This window comes from Eurosta solidaginis, chromosome 1 (genome assembly GCF_040869045.1).
Source record: "Eurosta solidaginis isolate ZX-2024a chromosome 1, ASM4086904v1, whole genome shotgun sequence".
NCBI lineage: Eukaryota > Metazoa > Arthropoda > Insecta > Diptera > Tephritidae > Eurosta > Eurosta solidaginis.
This window is the reverse complement of record NC_090319.1, coordinates 3544138-3566885: the sequence shown is the minus strand read 5'-3', so window position 1 is coordinate 3566885 and position 22748 is coordinate 3544138. Positions and strand designations below refer to the sequence as shown.

The 22748-nt window shown below is 36.2% G+C and overlaps 1 protein-coding gene across 6 annotated transcripts in view; it reads left to right on the top strand.

Annotated features, from left to right (window-relative positions):
• nsl1 (non-specific lethal 1) overlaps positions 1 to 22748 on the top strand; it is a 63498-nt gene that overhangs the window by 15379 nt on the left and 25371 nt on the right. For all 6 annotated transcript variants that reach the window (XM_067777514.1, XM_067777501.1, XM_067777508.1 and 3 more), the window contains exons 2-5: positions 1470 to 2956; positions 11324 to 12467; positions 12546 to 12959; positions 13239 to 13399. In XM_067777514.1, coding sequence (XP_067633615.1) covers positions 1873 to 2956; positions 11324 to 12467; positions 12546 to 12959; positions 13239 to 13399 — 2803 coding nt within the window. In that variant the 5' untranslated portion in view covers positions 1470 to 1872. The remainder of the gene's footprint in view (positions 1 to 1469; positions 2957 to 11323; positions 12468 to 12545; positions 12960 to 13238; positions 13400 to 22748) is intronic.

Here is a 22748-nt window from a genome sequence, read left to right as displayed (position 1 = left end):
TTTAGGGATAATGTTCGATAATACTCTGATCTTCAAGGCGCATGCCACTGAAGTTGTATCTAAAGTACAAAGCCGCAACAAAATCCTCAATTCACTTGCCGGCAACACCTGGGGAAAAGATAAAGAAAGGTTGCTAACCACGTACAAAGAATTGGCGGGCCGCGCGTCCCCAGTTTGGTCACCTGCTCTAAAAACACATACTGGAAGAGGCTGCAGGCCTGTCAAAATGCTGCAATCAGAACAGGCACCGGATGTCTCCTCATGACTCCCGAACACCATCTACTTAGTGAGGCCAAAGAGCATAACGAAATGCTGAACAAACAGTTTTAGCTTAATTGTCACAAACCAGGACATCCTAGCAAACAACTGCTTGACCTAGCCCCGCCTACACGGCAGTTGAGGGAACATCTCCATAGGCACTATGACGAGATGCGGCACCTGCCAACTCAGCCGTTTCATTCAGACAAGCACAAACAGGCTCTAACAGGCTCTCAAATTCACACACATTCGATAAACGCTTTTGCCAGGACGGATTCAGTGATCCCTGTTATTAATATGAAATATCCTACCCTTGCAGAAGAAGAAAGCACACTACCAAGGGAGACACGAGTCCTTACCAATACAACAACAACACGAGTCACCCCGGGCCCAACTTCCTTCTGGATACTGTGACAGGTTAAACTCTTACTTGTCCAAAATCAACATGACGGCAACATGAGCCCTTTTAAAATAAACCGAAAATTCCATCGCCTATAAAATCGTATAGGGTGCATGTGGAAATGTGTTTCGCCAATAAATAGGTGCTGATTAAAATAATACATTGTATTAAAAATGTTATTTTTGCCCAAGGGTGGACATGTGCCCTTTTATTAAACGCCAAAATTTTTATGTTCCCCATTTTAAAGTTTAATTGTGGCTTTGTTATTACATATCTGCTCTCATTAGTCGACAGCTTTGTGTTTGTGAAAAAAAAAAAAAAAAATACAAGTGTTACCCGAATACTCTGGTTGTCTTCTTTGGGGTGCCCTGGAATGGAGCAAGCGCGGTTGTTTTCGTTGTAGCGATAAAGAGACTCCACGAAGGTTTTGGGGATTGTTATCGATGTTGATGGTCCTTTGCCGGATAGAGACCCGGTACGTTCCGGCAATAACAAGCATGATTAAGGTATAAGCCCGACCATCTCGGAAATCTAACAAAAACTGTTCCAGAAGGGGGACAAAACGTAGCGAAGGTGGATACAACTGTTGTACAAAACTAGGTGTCGGGGCTCTCCCCAAAAGTTCGTGCATACGGACAGCAACGAATAAATTGATAAAATATCTTTACCTGTTTTGATATGAATATGTATTTTAATGCTATTAAAAGCAAAGAACGAAGTAACCTCATAAAAATGTATTTAATATAAATATGTTTGTGTTTTAGTCACATAAAGTGCATCTTTTATAAAACCATGTAATTTTTTTTTTTAGGAATCGTCAATTTCATTTCCAAGGTGTGTAGCTCTGCGTGGTATACAACCAACGGAGCTGGTCGAATTTTCTGTCTCATTTTACACGTTGTTGGAATTAAACCTCGTACATGAGCAATAACAGGCAGGTCCATTAGATCCAGACCTAAGTATTGCTGTAACATTGTCTTCGCAAAAGGTAAATAATATCAATAAAAATTGATAAGTCAGAAAGAATCACCGGGCGCGCGAATCGCTCGCGTAATCAAAGTGGAGGAAGCAGTGGATTTGAAGACGAGTCTTCTATACCTGATTGTGGCAATAAAGTCAATTCATTAGCGGGAGGAGCATCAACCAGCGACGTAGACGCCACATACGTCGCAACCATTGAGAAGCCAGATGAAGAAACTTCAAGTGGCAACAGAATGGCACCCGCTCTCAACGAGCCAATGAGCCCCACAGAAAAACTATCCAACTCAACTGCAGAAGCCGCATCACCACCAATACGTTCCATGAAAAGTGTCAGTGATAATGAGTCTACAAACGCAACGCCGATAACCAATTGTAACACAATTGATGGAACAGAGAAAAGAGCACTTAGCTCTTCGATAGCTGCGTCGGCACCATCATCGTCAGCATCAAACCCAACACGCTCCAAAGACGCATATCAGCGTGTTTTTGAACAAACGGTATCACCTTCAATTTCTGCTTCATCCTCAACATCTACTCCTGAGGCGGCAAATACATTGACGAAAGATGCACCATGTGAAGCTGAAAGCTCGAAACAGACGCATACGGACCCTAGAACAAGCACCGACCTAATGGGGCTTAATATTATTCTAGAAAACAAAGAGCACAGTGATGGCCATGATAAAACTATCGCTAACACCGTGTTTGCGGATGCAGGGGCAAGTCCGCCAATATCAAAAGGCAACCCCTCTAATATAAACAATAATGACAACACAAGTATAAGCTGCAAAAGTAATTCTACAGAACAGCTCTTGGCCGATTTGACCAATGATATAGAAGAGGCCATAACAACAAAAGTTTGTATACGAAAAGAAATTACGGGAGATAAGGGAAGCAATTCAACTTTAGAAACGGAAATAAAAAGTATAAAGGAAAGCAGGGAATCTGCAGTGACTGCAGTCCCCATAACTACACAAGCTTCAAGAATAGACCCGCATCACGTGGAAGATGGTTGTCACTGTGAACCCGGGAAAAACGAAAATATCAGATTGTTAACAAAAGCACATGGACAAAATGTCACGATAATTAACGAGAAGAAAGAGTTAAGTGGAGATGAGGCAATAGACGTTCCCATATTAATGACCAGTGATTCCACAACTGGTTCCTCGTCTATATTAATGGAAGCTTCAGATGCAGGACACTTGAATACCCGAAAGACAGACGCGTCTACACGTTTACAAATTATATCAGTCGACGTTCTACCGCCTATAAGTACAGATTCAACAATGACTGCTTCTGAGGTGGAGGACAATCTTGAGGGTAAGAACACTTACATTTTTTTTAATTGAATTTTTTTGGAATTGGTTAATAAAATATTCACCCCTATTACGGTTGTCAATAGTGAGAAAATTAGTGTCGACGCTCATGAATTGGTATCGGCGTTGTCAACGTCGATAACTATTGACGGGTGTTGACGCTTTTTTGGTATGGCTAAAACCATAATGTAATGATAGAAGGTGGCGGAAGATTTGACAGCTGTCATATCGAACGCCCTTAGCTCCAGAGAGCTCCAGGTTGTATTTTGGAAGTACAAGAGAAAGGGGGATAAAAGAGGGCCCCTTTTGAACTAGGACTTAAATTAATACTTTTTAAATAATGATAGATGTAGCTTGATTTTAATGCAATTTTATGATAAAAATTATGAAATTAAGTTTGCTTTATTCATTTTTGAAACGTTTGTAGCTTTTCGATTTTGCTGGTATTACTCTAGGACAGAGGCCGACTGCTAATACACTGCCAAAAATGTCGGAAAAAGGTTCCGAAAGACGTGTTTTGATATCAATAACCCCAAAGTAAAGACTTTACTAATGTCAAAAGATGTTTGCAAAAAAAAACTATTTACATTTTATGCTGAAAGGGGTCCTGCAACAAAAGACTACGGATAGTACTCCTGGTCTTGGAGCGGTTGAGGGTCACTGTTCGTATTTAAATACCGAGCCCAAAACGTGTATTTTGAACACGCTCCTGACAGTTTTGAATGGGTATTAGCAGTCTACCCCAGTCCTGTAGTAAAACTTACTTAATTGGCGCTTAACCGTTTAAACGGTTATGGTCGTCCAACAAGGTGCGCCAGCCAACTGGCGACAATTGGTCACACCAAGGAAGTTTAAATCGTTTTACACCAGATCCTTCCAGCGGAGTGGTGGAAAAATTTAACAACATACAATAGTAGGTGTATACATTACGTTGGATGTAAGTTGAAGTTCTGAATTTGAGTGTTTATCCCGTAAACATGAGAAGTTTCCGCTGTGAGAAGATTCATTGTTGGTCAGACACCATTACACCATTACGCTCATGTGAACTGTTGGCAGGGGTTCGGAGCCAAAGGCATAATGTAATAAAAGAACGTGGAGGAAGATTTGACTGCTGTCATATCGACCGCCCTTAGCTCCAGGTTGTATTTTGGAAGTACAAGGGAAAGGTTTAAAAGAAGGGTAATATAGTAGGAAGGTAAGATAGTATTAAATTTCACCCTCTTTCAAAATATAGAAAATAGGTTTGGTTACATGATTTTAGTGCAATTTTATGATAAAAGAAGTAAGGGTCGGACTGTCTTCGGCTGCGCCGAATACCTAATATCTTTCCTCAATGGATCTGAACAAAAATCTGATGAAATTTCAAAAATTTTTTAAAATCTGAAAAATCAGTATGATATATATATTATACAAGCTTCTGGCTGTTAAAATGATGAAGAAATAAAGAAAACTCTCTTTTCTGAAAAATCGGTTGTAAGGGGCTTATATCGATTTGGTTTAGACAAACGATTCATCGGGCACCCAAATATACTCACTCACTATATCTATCTCTTCTCCTTTAAGACCTCAACATTTTCGAGATTCGAACCAACTTATTTTCATTGATTATAAATGTTTCGTAATTGTATACGAAAGCATGGCACTCTTAATACAAGTCTAAAAATATCGGGAGAAAAGTCAAAAGACGCGATTTGGACGCAGGATCGCGGATCCAAAAGCGGTAATTGAAAATTTTCTTTCTCAAGCATTGTGGGATTTAGGCAAATAAGTACAAGAAACGTGCACCGGATTACAATTGTAATCGGTTCGGTTCAGCGATTCAAACAGTTTTTGGACTATTGGAATGGCTCGTTAAAGCGGTTTTCTGGTTCTTTGAACTGGAGTTTTGCGCTTCAATAGAGCGCCATAACCTTTGTAACAACAACCCGAAAATCAGTAAAGAGATGCAAAGTTTAAAATTTTCATGTTGTTGTTATTTTGATAATTTTTTTGTTATGCAGTAATATGGTTTTACGTGGATATAATTCGTACCCCCAAAACCGGCGTTGGATCCACTTACGGTACATTTTGTCAGCGCAGGTGAAGGCTGCTCATGTCGAAAGATGTGCGCAAAAGTATTACGGATCCAACCCGTGGTTCGGCAGCGATCCAGGATAATTTTTCAGTTTTTGTTAACATCTTTTGGGAGAAACAAACATCTTTTTTGTCGAGTTAAAATTGTTGGTAGCGAGATCAAGGCGTATGTTTTGACACCCCTCCCGAAATTTTTGGACATGTATTAGCAGAAGACCACAGAAGTAAATTATTTCCATGATTTTTACAACTTGCCACGATAATTGGAGAGGGTGCGTAAATATTTTCATTCACGATCATGGACAAAAATCCCATCATGATATTAATATAGGCATGAAGTTTTAACCCTTAATTGTACTCAGCTCTTCTTGCGATGAAGAACATTCATTGGACGCAGGAGTGCCTGCAATTCAGTCATGAGCACTGCCTATGACATTATACCAATGTATAAGTTGTAATTGATAACTTCAATGCCAGAATTGGAAAATAAATAGGTCTCTTGCATGCATTGGGTCTAATTATCTCTATAGGTGCCCTAGACCGGTTCTCATCCAGCATCATGGTTAAACATAAAAATGTCCACATGCCCGTCTCTCAATACCAACAAAAGCCACAAAGGAAGCTGTAAAAACATATTTAAAACAATTATTATTTGTATTATTTAAATTAAAATACTATTACCAGCATTTAACGCCTTAAATGTGCAAATTTTAATAATTTTGTAGAATAAACAAAATTATTATATGGATAGGGCATGTCTTCAGGCTGATCTGAATAGTCTTGGTGACTGGTGTAATGTAAACGCCATGTCACTAAACCTACCTAAATGTAAGTCCATGTGTTTTACAAGGAAGTCCTTCCAATCCCATGATTATGTTATTGGCGACTATGTAATCAAGCAAGTCACTGATTTTATTGATTTAGGCGTTACAATGGACCCAAAACTCGATTATAAACTTCATATTGAATCTTGTGTGAATAGCGCTAAAGGTACTTTGGCTTGCGTTAAACGTTGGTCTAAAGAATTTAATGACCCATACGTTACAAAAACTCGTTTTAAATCATTGGTCAGACCTACTTTGGAATATGCTTCAATAATTTGGAATCCGCGTTATCAGGTTCATTCTGACAAGCTGGAATCGGTCCAGAAACAATTTTTGCTTTTCGCTTTAAAACAGTTACCATGGGATCCTTCTAAAAATCTTCCCCCCTATTGCAGCCGGTTAAAACTAATACAGCTGCCCACATTGCAGAGCCGCAGGGAGATGCTTGGTGTCTTATTTATTGTTAAATTAATAAGAGGGTCAATAAATAGTCCATTTTTGCTTGGTGAAATTAAGTTTAACGTTCCTATTAGGCCATCTAGACATTTTCAATCAATTTTTATAGCTACATGTAGGTCGAATTATGAAATGCACGAACCACTTCACTGTTTATGTCGTGATTTTAATAAACACTGTAAAAATTTAGACGTCTGCGACTCGTTTCTTGGTATTAAAAATACCTTTTAACTACATTAAATTTGTAATTCGAAATGAAGCAAAGAACGTTAAACCGTGATATACTGTTCAACCCTCTGTTTCAAATATGAAGTACCAGTTACTTGAAACATGTTTGCAAAATTGCGTTCTGATCATTATTTGTATATGTATGCAAACAAATTTACTCTGTATAAATTCTATTCTGTATATATTTTATCTAATATTAATTTGCTTTATTGTCAATTTCATAAATTATTATTTACTAGCTCCTTCATGAGTACATTTTAACACATTTACAACATTTTAACTTTTGCTTACTTCTAAGTTTTTAATTAAAATTGTCAAGCGTTTAATTAAATACTGTTTAAATATTACTTTAAAATTGATGACTGCTTATGTTGTTTATATCGTTTATTACATCTGTGAATTAAGTGTCGGTATATTTGGTCTGTATAATTGTTTAATTTGTAGACTGATAAAAAAATAAATAAATAAAATTGTCATAAGCATTGTATAAATATTACCATGATTCAATCAGAAGAGGTTTGCTCGACAGACGAATTTTTTGACAATTGCAGCCCAAATCGAATTGACATCCGTTAACAGTGTTGTTTCTTTGCAATTTTTCGAAAAATATTAGTAGTAGAAATAGGAAGCAATCAGTTTACAAATCCCCGATAAGTACTGAAGTGCATAATTCCTTAGAACATTTATTTTAATTTTATGATGAATTTATTAACTATGCCATGATCTATTAGTGTGGCTGAACATAGGTAATTTTTTGAAAAGTACGGACATCAAGGAATCGTGCACTTTCGTAAACCTATGAACAGACGAAGCCTAAACCACTTCAAAATTCATCGTTCAACGTCAAAAACTCGACTAGTAAATCGATTTACGTAAAAATGTAATTAGTAAATATCGGAGATGCCATAACAAAATGTACTCATTGAGCATGTTAACTTATTCATTCCGTACGTTCGGAAAATTCGTCACCATTTAAGAATTTGGGGAATCGGTTTATATTTGGAATATTATGTAGTATATACTTATTTGATATATTCGGACTTCGTGAGGTAGTATGAAACGAACGTGTTCCGAATGTTCTAAATTAACGGAAGACTTCCATGAATACTCAACGTAAAGGAGCTTTCCGAAATTTCAGAGTAAAAAGGTGAATACTCCCTGTGCAGCAGGACCGCATAAAAGCTGAACTCTTCTGTCAAAGTCAAGACCGGAATATAAAGTTCTAAGAGAATAAGCCATTTTCTTTTACATTTTTTTTGGCAGACCATGTCGGCTGCCTTTTAAATATAGTCCTATCTCAAAACATTTTTCAAAAACTTCCCATTACATGATTTGTCACAAAAACGCTCTATTTTAGAATTAGATTGAAGAACGCCTCAGAATGATTTTCATTAACTCCCCCTTATGTTAAAATGCATTGAACTTATGCTCATATAGGGAGTTTTTGAAACAAATTGTGATAGTGTATTTTTGAATAAAATTCTAAACCAACATAGCTCTTTATAAATTCATGAAATATTTAGTAGAAAATTAATTATTTCCTCCAAAACCTGTTGCCATTTACAAATTTTTTATCACTACTAATATACTACTAAAGGTACTTTTGTACTACAATTTTCGCTAAAGGGGATTGAATTATTACCCGTTTTCCTTACTTCGTAAAAGCAACCCGTCCAGATTTTTCAATTTGGGAGTGTCAAAGTTCTGCCGTCATTGAAGAACAAACCTCTAGTAATTGAATCATGAAATATTACAAGGTAAAACCGGTGAGAGCCGAAATGACGTTTAAAAAAATTTTAAAATTCTCACTGCTCTCACATTTTTATTTTTTTATTTTGGTGTTGTTTTCATAACAAAAATATAACAAACTGTAATATATTTGAAATTCTATACGACAGCATGACACTCTTAATACACCTCCAAAAATATCAAGAGGGGTATCAAAAGACGCGGTTTGGATCCAGGATCGCGAATCCGAAAGCGGAGGTAAACAATTTTGGGTATGTCAAGAGATATTTGCAAAAGAAATTTTGAAGATTTTTATGTGGTTGTAATTTTGATGATTTTGTGGTGCCCACAAAAAAAAATTGTGAATATAATTGTTTTCCACGGATATAATTTTGGTCTCCAAACCGGTGTTGAACCCACCCAATGTAATTTTTTATAAACGCGGCCAAAGGCCGCCAATTCAGAAAGGTGTTCTGCGCAAATATACTATGGGTCCGACTCTCGGTTTCGGAGCACTCCGGGGTAATTTTTCCGTTTTTCGTTAATATCTTTTGAACGACCTAAAATTTTTATTTTCCGCCTTCGGATTATTGTTGTCGAGGTCAATACGAGTCTTTTGACACCTCTCTCGGTATTTTTGGACCCGTATTACCGGTGTCTTATAGAATTACCATATATTATTGCGTTCTAACAATTATATTACGATATTTTATGCAAAACCGAATTTTTTATTGGTGGAAATAACCAGAAAATAAGAAATCTCAACGGTCAACCGTATTCCACAATTTTCAATTCAAGAATTGTATTGTGGTTTCCCGCAAAAGGAAGAATCAGGCCACGATCCTCTTCTGAGGAATTTTCTTCAACAAATAGTTTAGAAATGTATCAGCGTCTGCGCGACGAGAAGAAAAACCCGACTTACCGCCAACGTGTACGGAAGAGATACATATCTACTAATAATAACAATTTGGTGTATATATATGAGGAGATTAAGGCCTAGCTTTCCATCCAATTTGAAGGCTACTTATCGTGTATTCGTTTTTCTACGAACTGGATCACCTAAATACATGCTTTGTGCCGATCCAAAAATGTATCTGCTAATTCGGACGAACTTTTGGTGCCGAGGGACAATCAATACCATTTATACAAATTTTCTTAAATATTTTTGATGGATAGGCCAACACACTAACCCTATACCACGGCGGCAGACTTTGAAAGTTCAGCCGGTAAACGAACTATCATACTCCAACTGGACGATGATGTTTACCTAAGCTGCGAAGAGCTACAGCGTTTTTGCTGACGTGGGCAAGTTATGGGAAGATCTCCACTGGGTTCGGATAAGCAGGTGGGGGAAGACTTTTATCTCTTTTGGTGCCCCCTGTTGGCGTCAGGTATCGCGAAACAGGGTTAGCTGGAGTGACTTGTTACGCAACGACCAGCATCTCCTAAACGGTTAAGCGCCAATTAAAAAATTGATCTTCCAACCGCGAGGAAAATGACCAAAACAAACCAAAGAATATCTCCAAGATCATTTTTTTCCGCAAGAGCGAGGATACTTGAGACTGGTGATCTCTTATAAAGTGAAGTTTCAGCATATTTAAGGGTTAAAGACGTATCAACCAAGTGAAGAAGGATGGATGAAAAATCAATAGGGGGGTCTCCAACGTTCGTTCTTCTTTCCCTTTGCAAAAATAGCACGTGTTGAGGCATCCATTATATTGGTAACTAATTTTTTTGCCATATGTACATAAAAACCGATTTCAAAACTTTTCGAAATATTTTTTCACTTATTTCATAAGAATTTTATTTTTTTGGTATTAAAAAAAAAAATGAAAATGTCAAACCAACAATTTTTTTTGTGTTTACTTTGGTTTGGCATTTCCACAAAGTTTAAGAGAGTGATTTTAAAATTTTGTTGTTTTGGCCGCCAAGAAGAGTAAAAGGTTTTACCTGGTAATATTTATACCATGGTCATAAGTTTGAATGATAGAAAAGTCAACAGAAAACGGAATTTGAGAAAAAAAATGATGCCGTTGTATTTTTTTTTTAGAAAAAACGATTTGTAAAGTTTTACATACACGTTTTCCTCTGAAAAAAAAGGAGTTTTGTAAAGCGACAACATTCTAATTTCTAAGGGCGTTCAAGATGGCGGCGTAAGAGCGAGAAACTGCTTACATCCGTTACCTTCTATAATTCCATCATGGGCTAAAACAATGTTGAAGTTGTGTTGACGTGACGCGACGCAAAATTGTCAACACAGTTTTTGGTGACGACAAGCGCGGCAATACAGAATTCAGCTATTAAAAATTCAAAAAATAATCTTTTTTTTATGCTTTTTATGCCCTTTATTTATTAATTTTTTATTCAATTTCAGAAAATAGTCAAAATAACCAGCAACAGTCAGTTTAATAGAATTGTGGTAATGTTCTAGGGCAACGGTCGACTGCTAAAACACGTCCAAAAAACTCAGGAGAGGTATCAAAAGACACGTATTGACCTCGATTTTAATAATCCGAAGGCGGAATATAAAAATTTTACTTGCGTTAGGAAATATTTGCAAAAAAAAAACAGTTGCAAGCTTTCAAGTGGTTCATTAAAAGGCTTTGGTGAAATTTCAAGGATTTTTTATTTCCGCCTTCGGATTATTAATACCGAGGTCAATTCGGGTATTTTGATACCCCTCCCGAATTCGATTAAGTCTTCCATTAGTGCACTAGGCTCTGGGAGGTAGAGGAGTTGCTAATGGTGTACTAAAGAGAAATGCAATCATCTACAATATATTCAGTGAAGTTCGTAAACAAATTTCTTGTGTGTATTTTGCCCGGAATTTTTTTTTTATTTATTTATTTAAATTGTAAATAAAGAACTGTCAAAAATATAAGGATCGTAGTTTTATCGATGTCACGTCGACATCAATACATTGTCTTAGTAAATACCAATTAGGCATTGACGTGACATTGATGTTGATACGACGTGATGGTTGACCTTGACAACAGTAATAGGGGTGATTATATTTCGGCGTATGATAACTCTAACATAATTCATTTTTATTAACGCCTTAGAGCGCTTAAGTCAACTTGACGGGACAGCAGTTCCTTCTCCAAACTGTGACGATGTGAATTCTGTAACTAGCGTTGGAATCAACACAATACCAACTACACCACCACGTACATCCCCGAAGCAACAAACACATCAACAACAGATAAAACAACTCCAACAAACATTGCAGCAATCTCCACCTACGCCGCTGTCTCAACCTTGTAACCAACAACAACCACATACATTTACACCACAGAGCACTTCATCTGTTAATACATTAAGCAGCGCAAATTTGCCACCAGCTTTTATGAAAGAAAGTGTAGCTGGTGAGCTAGAGGATCAAGATATTGAAGAAGTTTTAAAAGTACTAAAAGGTTTTGATGGCAGCGCTGGCGCTGACACACTCTGTGACTTGAATGTGCTCTTCAATGAGGAATATACCCTAATTAATTATGAAGAGGTTAGCAGTCAGCCAGTCTCATCATCAGCAAAACCAAGTCCACTTACGGAAATGCAAATCGAAATTGAACGTAATCAACAAACAATGCATCGTCGAATCGATTTTCTACTACGCCGTATGCGTAAAATTCAATCACGTTATATGAGCAAACACTGTAGTGAAGAGATTGCCGGACTATTTGAATGGACAGCTCGCATATGTTCCGATAAAGGGGGCAATGTAAACAGGGCATCAAATCTTCTGCAAACTGATACAGCAATAAGTGTTATAGCTGCACGCCCACCTGCCAGTAATTGGACCGAAGAGAGAAATCCGGTCTCATCATCTCAAATGTCATCAATGTTGCGTCGATTAGAGCAATCTGCAAATGCACAACAACTGTGTATGATTAGCACGAATAATAATTTAAATTCTGTAAGTACACAATTGCCGCGTAAATCAAAGAAGGCTCTTATACAAGAAACTGCATCAATGACGGCTGGTGCATCATCAATGACATCGTCAGTCGAAAGAAGAGGCGAGGTTTTGATTTCAAATTATGATATTAATGTTAGCGAAGAAATGTCACAGGTCGCTGGGCTATTGCAAACTGAATTGCGTGAAATACAAATGTCAATGGATTCAGATGCGACAGAATCGAGTTCCGGTGGTGAATCTGCGGACGAAATGGTTACATACAACAATCAGATTCAGCAACCACTAGCTATGTATGCACTTGATTGGAATGAATAACATTGTCAAATACATAACTAATAATTACGCAACATTTTTTTATTTATTTGTAGTGCCAAACGTGCTGCATGGCGTTATTCGCGTGAGCGAGCGGCTATAGCTGCTCGCTGGTCATGGCTCCTTTCTCAAATCGCTGATTTGGAAATTAAGATACGACAGCAATCTGAGCTAAGGCAAGAAATTGTGAGAACGAAAGGCGCTGTGGTTTGTGGCATAGAGGAGCAAGTTAATCATATTAGTAACATCAAATCAAATACATCAACATCAATCATCGCATCTTCTGTAAATGGCTATAAAGGAAATCGTGTGGCAAACGCATGTAGCAAGATTGACACCACCGAAACCAATGAAACGGACTTGATGGGGGCTGCGCGTACAAGAGGCTTTGTGGCCTCGCTATTCCGGAAACGAAAGTTGCTTCAAACACAAAGTTTGCACACGATATCAAAGAAAGCTGCACGACCAAGGTGAGTATTAATTAAGATACAAACGTTTTTAGCTCAAAGAGTAGCACCTGGGATTCAGAAATTTTGAATTGAAGTTAAAAGAAATGACACTTAAATGTTCAGAATTCTTAATTAAAGGTCAGGAAGTAGCAACTAAAGTTCAATTGTTCGATTCAGCAACTTTTCTGTGTCTTACGCTCCCCCTTCGGCTCTACTATTTATATACAAATTTAAATATTCGGAGCATTGCCATTCATGATAAATTTTTTTTTCTTATTGCATATTTGTTTTTATTTTCAGCAACATAAAATGTGGGTGCCAATGGCCATTTAATCCATGTGCGTTATGTACTGGCCGTATAGACCCGACAGCTCCTCGGGATCCGCCAGATACGATGATGATGGCGGATAGAATTGCATTACTCGATATCGGATATCATCCTGTTTTAAGCTTTCGTGAAGGTGCGTTTTTATTACGTATTTGTATTTCGAATTAGTAAAAGATTCCGCTTCCAATATAAAATTTTACATTAGAAGAATTATGAGCAGTTAAAAAGGGCACTTTTCCCAAAAAAAAAAAGCCAAAACGGTATTATGGAACACTTTATACCCGGCATGTATTAATACACAGCGTTATATTACTTTGATTGCATAACGCTTGTACGTAATTGTATAAAGGAATGGAGATAGGTGTAGACTCCCTTATATTAAAATTATCAGAATTCACAAAGATTTTGATTGAGCCATGTTGAAACTGCTCGTTTCCTTGGACTCCCGTTAAAGGACTTTGATGACAATTTGTTAGTGGCCGCACCTATTGATCTGTTAACACAACAGCAACATTGTGCCATGTCCGTTAACATGATAAATATTGAGATATATTTACGAAATTCGAATAGATTTTTTATTGAAAATGGGCGAAATTGAACGATAGGCACCCTCACGTATACAATATCGAAAACTGGAATAATGTGATAACTCAAAACCGATAAAGTGATGAAACTTGATAATGGGTTGACTTTATGACAAAAATAGAATTTAGTAAAATTTTGGAAAATAGGTGTGGAACCACCCACATTTAGAGGATATCAAGGAAATTTAGCATATGTAAAAGTGTGTTTTTTTTCAATAGCAAAATGGATATTAACAAATCTAAGTTTTATAACGAAAAAAATGTTGATGAAAAAATTGGCATGTTGCGAATACGGAAAAATTTGCAGGATCACTCCAATCTCTTGGAGCCACCAAGCACCAAGTAAGAAAACGTTTAAGTGATGAGTTTCTAAAGAAATTTTTTTGCTGATTTGTGAGTTATTTTTCATTTCATTTATTTACTGACAGTATTAGCACAATAAGATCTTGTATGATCTTTTATAGTGCAACAATGGTTACATAATAATGAGTATAATTTTTTAAAACTTAAAACTTAAAAATGTATATATTATTCCATAAAGTAATAAAAGTGATAATATATAAGTTTCACAAGAATTGTGACAAGGACATTTTGCAACAATGATTGACTAGAATAATAAGTAGCTAAACTCAGATTCTAATTTGTATAAACTTTACCAAAGAAAGAAAATATAACATTCTTAAGGTTGCTTCTACTTAAGCTATTGCGAAACGATTTGGGGATAGAGTTCCAAATGCGGATAGCATTGACAAAGAAAAGTCTTGCAGAGTTTAAATAATTGTAGCTGGGCACGATCAAGTCACTTATGCGAGCAGATCTAGAGAATGTTAGCTTGTTATATAAATAAGTAGGCATTTTATCAGCAATCACACGACACAAAAATATACAGTTCCTAGCCTTAAGATACTGAGATATTTCACAACCCAAGAGACTCGTTCGCCACGCTGATATATGATCATACCTAGCCAACCCGAAGACATACCGCGTGATATGATTAAAGGCGACATCAATCTTATGTGCCGATTTTGATCTAATTTGCTGTATATACGATCCGAATAGCAAATAGTTGGTAGCATTAGTTGTATAGCAAGCCGCTTCCTAATTCCAAGTGGCGTGAAGGGGGCAGACATTCGTAGATTACGTAGAGTGTAGTAAACTTTACTGATAACAGCGTTAATCATCACAAGAGAGACTAGAGTTAATAACAACCCCCAGATTCCTTACTTTAGACACGTACTTAAGGCACTTATAATTGATATATAAAGCTGGTAGATTTGATGAGTTAATTTGCCTTTTAGATATAGGTAGCACATACGATTTATCACTATTAAGGGAAAGATAATTTTTTTGCGCCCAAGACGAAATAGCTGTCAAATCACTATTAAACTTGGCACAAAGTTCAGAAACTTGCGCATTTGTTCCAGACATATAAAGTTGAATATCATCTGCATAAGCATGCATTTGAGCATACCTGCAGGTGGTAAATATGTCATTAATAAATAGGCTAAATAATAACGGTCCAAGTATAGAACCTTGGGGGACACCATTTGATAACCTCTTAAGACTAGAGACTTACGATCCCACATTCTCTCGTTGCGCTCTACCACCCAAGTAACTCCTCATGAGACCTAAGGCAGAGTCCCCAAAACCAAAATAAGACTTTAGCTTCATGCACAACAACGTGTGGTTGACAGAATCAAACGCTTTGGAAAAGTCGAGCAGACACAACATAGTTATCTTGTTACTATCATAGGGCGCCCGAATATCATCCAAGATTTTTTTTTTTTTTTTGAGATTTGGTTGTATGGATGAAGACATTCTTATAATTGAAAGTCCCAGTTCCAGGTTATTGTCCAAGGTATGTAATGATTAATTACTGGATTAACTTTCCAATGTGTATGTGTAACTTTGGCTCCACTAGTACACAAGGGTAATACCAACAAGGCCAGAACCCTGTGTAGCAGCTTGCTATTTGTACTATTTCACAATGAGCGTGTTGATGATTAAAACCAAAGTAAAATGTATTGATTTTGAGATCCACAGGGCGTTGTAGATGAAATGAATGCAAAGTGTATTGCTTGGTGATTTATATATGTGTTTTTCATTTATGTACTTGTTTGAATTCAACTGTTGATTTTATGATGAATGCACTGAGTATTGCAGTTGTATAAAAGGTTTTTTGATGATTGCAATGACAATTGCAGTTATTTGATGATTGCAAAAAGTTGCATTTTGATGAATGCAATGAGAATTGCAGTTAATGATGAATGCAATGAAAATTGCAGTTTGAAATTTATGTAAAATTGTTTCGAAAAGTTTTATTCATAAAAAAAAAATTTTTGAGTAAGGTGGAATCGAGATTTATGTACAAAACCCATAAAAACATATAAGACGAACATTAAAATATAAACAGAGTAAAAGTTTTTATGTGTATTTATGATAGCTGCTTTTATTATTATTGTCTTAGATTTTTTTTTTTTTTTTATTTAATTTATTTTTCAAAATTTAAGATCAGCTTTTTGGAAAAACTTTACTAATTGAGTGATTTTGGCGTTGTTTTTGTCTTTAAAGACTTCCTTAAAATTATGTGCTTCATTAAAGACATTGAAGGTGACTCTAATGTTGTTTAAAAGTGGGCATTGGAAGGTTTGATGCTGTTGTTGTTGTTGTTGTTGTAGCGATAAGGTTGCTCCCCGAAGGCTTTGGGGAGTGTTATCGATGTGATGGTCCTTTGCCGGATGCAGATCCGGTACGCTCCGGTACCACAGCACCAATAAGGTGCTAGCCCGACCATCTCGGGAACGATTTATGTGGCCACATTAAACCTTCAGGCCATCCCCTCCCTCCCCACCCCCAAGATCCATGAGGAGCTTGGGGTCGCCAGAGCCTCGTCTGTTAGTGAAACAGGATTCGCCGCGGATAGGTGAGGTTGACAATTGGATTTGGAGAAGCTATATATTGCGCTGGCAACCTGAAGGGTTGCGCTACACACCCCTTGAATCTGGTATTTTAGTCGCCTCTTACGACAGGCATACCTACCGCGGGTATATTCTGACCCCCTTACCCGCTGGGGTAAAGGTTTGGTGCTCATAGCAATCTGTATCACCGCAGCGACATAGAGACGAATTTGTAGCTTTGATCTTGACTAAATATTTCTTATCATATGTATGTCCGGTTAGTATACGGTTTAAAGTTTTGATGTCTTTTGGATTAAATTTAAAATTTTTGAACCACGCAAAATTCCTCCTAGAAGGAAAGATGGTGGCATACAGATTTTGGTTTGTATTGGAGTAATTTAAAAAATTTTGAAAAGACTGGTCGTATATATAATTCTTTATACGTTTGCAAGCTTCATCTATCGTAAGTTTTACTGTTTTACAAGAGCTGCTTATAATAGCTGATTTGGCTAAAGCATCCGCTTTTTCGTTGCCAAATATGTTTTTGTGACTGGGTATCCATCTGACGTGTACATTGCTGAAATTGTGATTTGAAATTTTATTAAGAATTTTAGCTGCAATGCTATTCGTAGATGTATGTTTTTTAAGTGTTTGGCATGCTATTTGGCTATCTGTAAAAATAACGACGGATGAGTAATTGTTTCGTATTGCAATGTCGATAGCTTCTTCTATTGCTAGTAATTCTCCAAAAGCTGAGGATGATTTAAATGAAATATGGAAAGAGTGTTCGGTGTCTGTGTTTAGTAAATAAATTCCACAGCCTGTTTTTTCTTCTCCTACTGAGGAATCAGTATATATTAAATTAAAACCTGTACTTCTGTATTCTGCCAGCATTGATGAGTGCTGGGCAATAATCTCTTCTTGTGTCATGTTAGATTTTTTAGTATTTGTAGTTTTTTCAAAAATGACAAGGTTGGAGATCGGGGGATGGGGGTGAACCGTATCAATGTCATCAATGACGTTAGAGAAAGTGTTGTATGCAATTGCATAACTGGTATTAAGGTGTGAGTTAGATTTTATAGTATCTGCTATTGGATTGTTAAAAGCAATTAGTTTCACTACTTCTTTGGCAACTAGCCATAGGGTTCGTTCATTGGGAAGTAGTTCATTAGCTAAAGCATATATTAATGGTATTGGCGTTGATGGTGTTAGACCTAAACATCTTCTCAAGATTTTATTTTGTAAGACTTGTATACTGTGAAATGATGCATTGGCACTATTTGCAAGTGTGGTACTGCTATATTCAATCTTTGATCTGACCATTGCTTTGTAGATGTTTAATGCCTTTTGTGGATGTAACCCTGATTTGATATTGGTAATGTATTTAAAAAGTTTTAAGTTGTTTGAAGATGATTCTATTACTTTTTGATAGTGTGCTTTTGCAGTTAAGGAACTGTTTATGACTCTGCCTAAAATTGTTGCTGATTTTGTTTGTTCAAGTGTTGAACCATTTATGGTTACATTGACTTCCTTCGTTGGACCTTTGGTTATGTGCATGACTTTAGTTTTGCTAGCATTAAAATTCAGATTAAGAGTGTTGCAATTTGATGCAAAGGAGTTAAGAAAGTTTTGAAGATTGGATTTTGCATTTTCTAATGTAAAATCTGAGGATATAAAAAAGAAATCGTCAGCAAATTGGTATACTTGAATATTTTCATCTTGAAGATCATGGAGTTTGGCAGTGTATATATTAAATAAAAGTGGTGAAAGGCAACTGCCTTGAGGAAGACCATTGAAAATCTCTGTTGTTTTGTCGCCAATTTTGAGAATCCTATAGCTAAGAAAGTTTATTATCCATTCAGTATACAACTTTTCTAAGCCAATATCAAAAAGTTGATCTTTTAAAATATTTATATTCACACAGTTATATGCATTTGAAATGTCAGTTGTGCAAAAAATTACATGTTTATTTTCGCTTTTGAGTAGAGTGATTTGATGTATTATGTGATTTAAACAGGTTGATGTGGACATGTTTTTCCTGTAGGCAAAGGTTGTGGTTGGGAGTATTTTGTTGTTCTCCATGTATAAGTTAATTCTATCTTTAAGACAGGAATTTATTATTTTAAGAAAAACTGTTATTAAGGCTATTGGCCTGAAATTTTCAAAATTGTTTAGATCTTTACCTTTTTTGGGTATAGGTACTACTTTAATTTGTCTCCAGTGTTCTGGAATGGTATTAGACATAAAAATGTCATTCAAACATGTTTTGATGTTGTTTAAAGTTATATCAGGAAGTGCTCTTAACATCCTGTACGATATTTTATCAGTACCGGCTGCTGAGTTTATGTTCTTTTTAAAAAGCGTTTCTTTTATTTCCTCAAATGAAAACGTGAGATTGGTATTTGGTTCTACTTCATTGTTAAGAGGTAGTCTTTGAACCATAACTGGTACTTGTTGATTAAGCATATTTAAAAAATTTTGGTTGTTGGATTCATTCCACATGCCTACTTCTATTTGATTAAAATCTCCCCTCAATGACTTGACAAAGCGCCAAGATTTCCTTCCCATATTGGTATTTATTTCTTCTATTTTTTCCTTGAAATTTTCTTCTTTGGCCTTTTTAACTGCCTTTTTCCATTTCTTTCTCTCAGCTATCATATTATCCATATTTTCCGGACTCGGTACAGCTTTGACCTTCTGATTTGCTATTTTTAGGAAGCGGTAGCTCTTGTCAAGACTTTTGTTCCACCAAGATTTTGGTTTTCTGGTGTTATCAATCGTGTAAGTTGCTTTTCTAATTTCATCTTGGATTTGGTTTTCTAAGTCTGTGATTGTAGTGTAATTTTCAAGAACTTCTAGAGATTGTAAAAGTTTATTTCTCGCTAGAAATACCGATTTTTTGATTGCACAATGATCAGTTTCAATTAAGATAGGTAGATGGTGACTGCCTCCTATTCGTGTTGTGTCAACTTTCCAGGAGCAGTGAAAGGTGCAGTTTGTAAAAGAAAGATCTAGCACAGATGTGTTCATGGTGCGTGGATCTATTAAGAAGGTATGATTTCCATTATTTAAATGATGAAAATTGGATTCTTGAATCATACTAACCAAATGTTTACCCTTATAGTTGTCAATTCTATCACCAAACAAAGCAGCTCTTGCATTGAAATCTCCAAGAATGAAGGTGTTTGAAAAAGGTTCTAGAAATTCCAACAGTCTGTGAATTTCCGATTTAAAATTTCCTATAGGGATATTAGGAGGAAGGTAAATTGAAACTATTGTGATATTAGGTTGAAGATTTGATGTTGTAATTATTAAAATATCGTAGTCAGTATTGTAAGTTATTTTTTTGAATTTGATATATTTCCTAAGGGCAATGGCAACGCCACCGTACCCATCGTTTCTATGTTTTTTAATAATATTAAAATTTAAAAGTTTTCTATGTGTTGATTTTGTTGAAAAGAAAATTTCGCTAAAAGCTGCAATTTCTATATTATACTTGTTTATATAATATTCTATTGTATCTATGTTTACCTTAAGGCTTTGACAATTATATTGCATCATCTTCATGATTAGAGTAAAAAGAGTTTAGAGATTGTATGTTAGAATTTTCGCGACTCATTACTAGAGCTTCGAAAGTGTTTTTGATTTTTTGAATTTCTTGTAAGGTACCAGAGCTACCTTGTTGTTGTGAGAGTTTTTGAGTGATATTGATCATTTCACTCATTAGTTTTTCATATTGTGTAACCAAGTTTTTTTGGTAATGAAAAGAGTTAAAAACAGGAATGATTTGTGGTTTTGGATTTACCGTTTTATAATTTTCCCTTTTTAGTTTAGCCGGACTAGTCTTCTTTACTACAGAGCTATATGATTTTTTAATTAAATGCCTATTTATATATTTATTTGTGTCTAAAATGTCATTATCCTGCACTAAAACAGGAAACTCTTCATCATCTTCACTTAATATATCAAAACGATTTGTATTTCTTGTGAAGTATTTATCTAAAACTTCCTTTCTGGACAATTTTTTAACCGTTTTGATGCGGTTCACCTCCAACTCCTTTTGCCAATGTGGACAATTATTTTTATTTTTGGCTGTATGTCCCTCCCTGCCACAGAGAATGCAGGTATTATTGTTACATTCGCCATTCTTACACTCACTTTTTCCGCATTGAAGACATCTTTCTTTGGATTTGCATCCAAATTTGGTGTGTCCTATCCTGCCACATTTGTTACATTGTCTCAATGTAGGTACATAAAACTCGACTGTTAGACGAGTATATTCGAAAATGATTTCTTTGGAAATTTCATTTCCCATAAAACCTATCTTTAATGTGGTTGTTGGAATGTAGGAATCGCTATCGCGATCTTTGCGCGTGAAGCGCTGTACTGATACTATAGGTACCGAAGAAATTGAATTTTTGAGTATATCATATTCTGTGTAGCTTTGTGGAACCCCACGTACTACTCCATATATTTCCAGTGCTGTCCTGGGAATGAATGGTTTTAGTCCACGTTTTCTTACTCTATCATCGATTATGAAGCTGTTTGCTGCATATGTGGTTTTGAAGAATACTTTATAAAGGGATTTTCCTATTGAGTATATTAAGTCAAGATCTTTAATACGCAAATTCTTTATTTGGCTGTATAAAGTTAAGCCACTCGTTACTTTTTCATTTTTCATGTCGTGACACTCTGTGGTGTCCACAAGTACAAAAATTTCTCCGCGAAAATTTGGCGGGTATGTTATTGTTGGTTTTACCGCTTCTTTTTTTTTCTCTTCTTTTGACTGAACTTTTTCAGCCGAATTGTAATTCACCGTTATGTTTGCTGTATCATTTTCTGTCTCCATGTCGCTGCTTTGCACAGTTACATCGGTTGCTAATTGGTCATTTTCCATTTTTTTCATTTCCACTAAACCATTTGGTGATAATTCATAAAAACCTGTCACATTGGAGTTCTCCAATATTTTAGGTTTTTTTGCCATAGTGGCTTTGTCCTTATCTTCATTTGAAAGTGACGCCACCGACTTTTGTGCCGGCGACGCCATTTTCCGTCTTGTACTTTTCAGCAGTGCTAAACGCACTTTATACCTCTTTTTTGAAGGCACTATGCAGCCTTTTTTTTTTTCACAACACTTTAGAAAAGATTTGTCAGCAGTGCTTAAGGCACTTAATGCCGTTTTATTTAGCACAAAAATTCTTTAAGGGACGCCAAAAACACTCACCTGATTGCAGCTTTTGTTATTTTTGGAAAATTCATTAATTAATGATGCGTCTATATTTAATATCAAATTTGCCGTTAGATTAGCACAATAAACTTGCTCAGAACACCAAAATTAATCACAAAAATAAAGCGCGCTCGAGACCACACAGACTCGTGTCCAAAATCCGAATGATCCAAGATTTTGATTATTGCAGTTGAACAGCTTTGCTTTGCTCTAAATCCAGACTGGAATGGGGAAAGTAGATTGAACTTATCAATATAAGGATGGATCTGTTCTGATAACAAGCTCTCAAAGGTCTTCGACAATGCAGGAAGGATGCTTATGGGACGAAAATCACTTAGGCGGCAGGCGGACTTATTTTTAGCTACAGGAAGGACAGATGCGATCTTCCAGACATCAGGAAAGCACGAGGTTGTGATGCAGTGGTTGATAATATGGGTCAGGGCTGGCAGTATCTGTGGAAGAACAATTTTTATAAATTTTACAGGAATACCATCCTCACCAATAGCATTTGAGCGTACCTTATAAATGCATCTAACCACATCATGCTACGACACAGCACAAAATTCAAATTTCTGGGAAAAGTTCACAGGACAATGTATCGGGTGGGTGATTGGGACATTGGAAGAGGTAGCATAATTAACAAATACTGCATTCAGACCTTCAGGGTCGAGCGAGCAATCAGGATTGTCTTTAACATGTACACGAAGACTTCAAGTTACGCCACAACACATTATTAGGAAGTTCACAATTTAACATTTTTCGAAAGCATGCCTG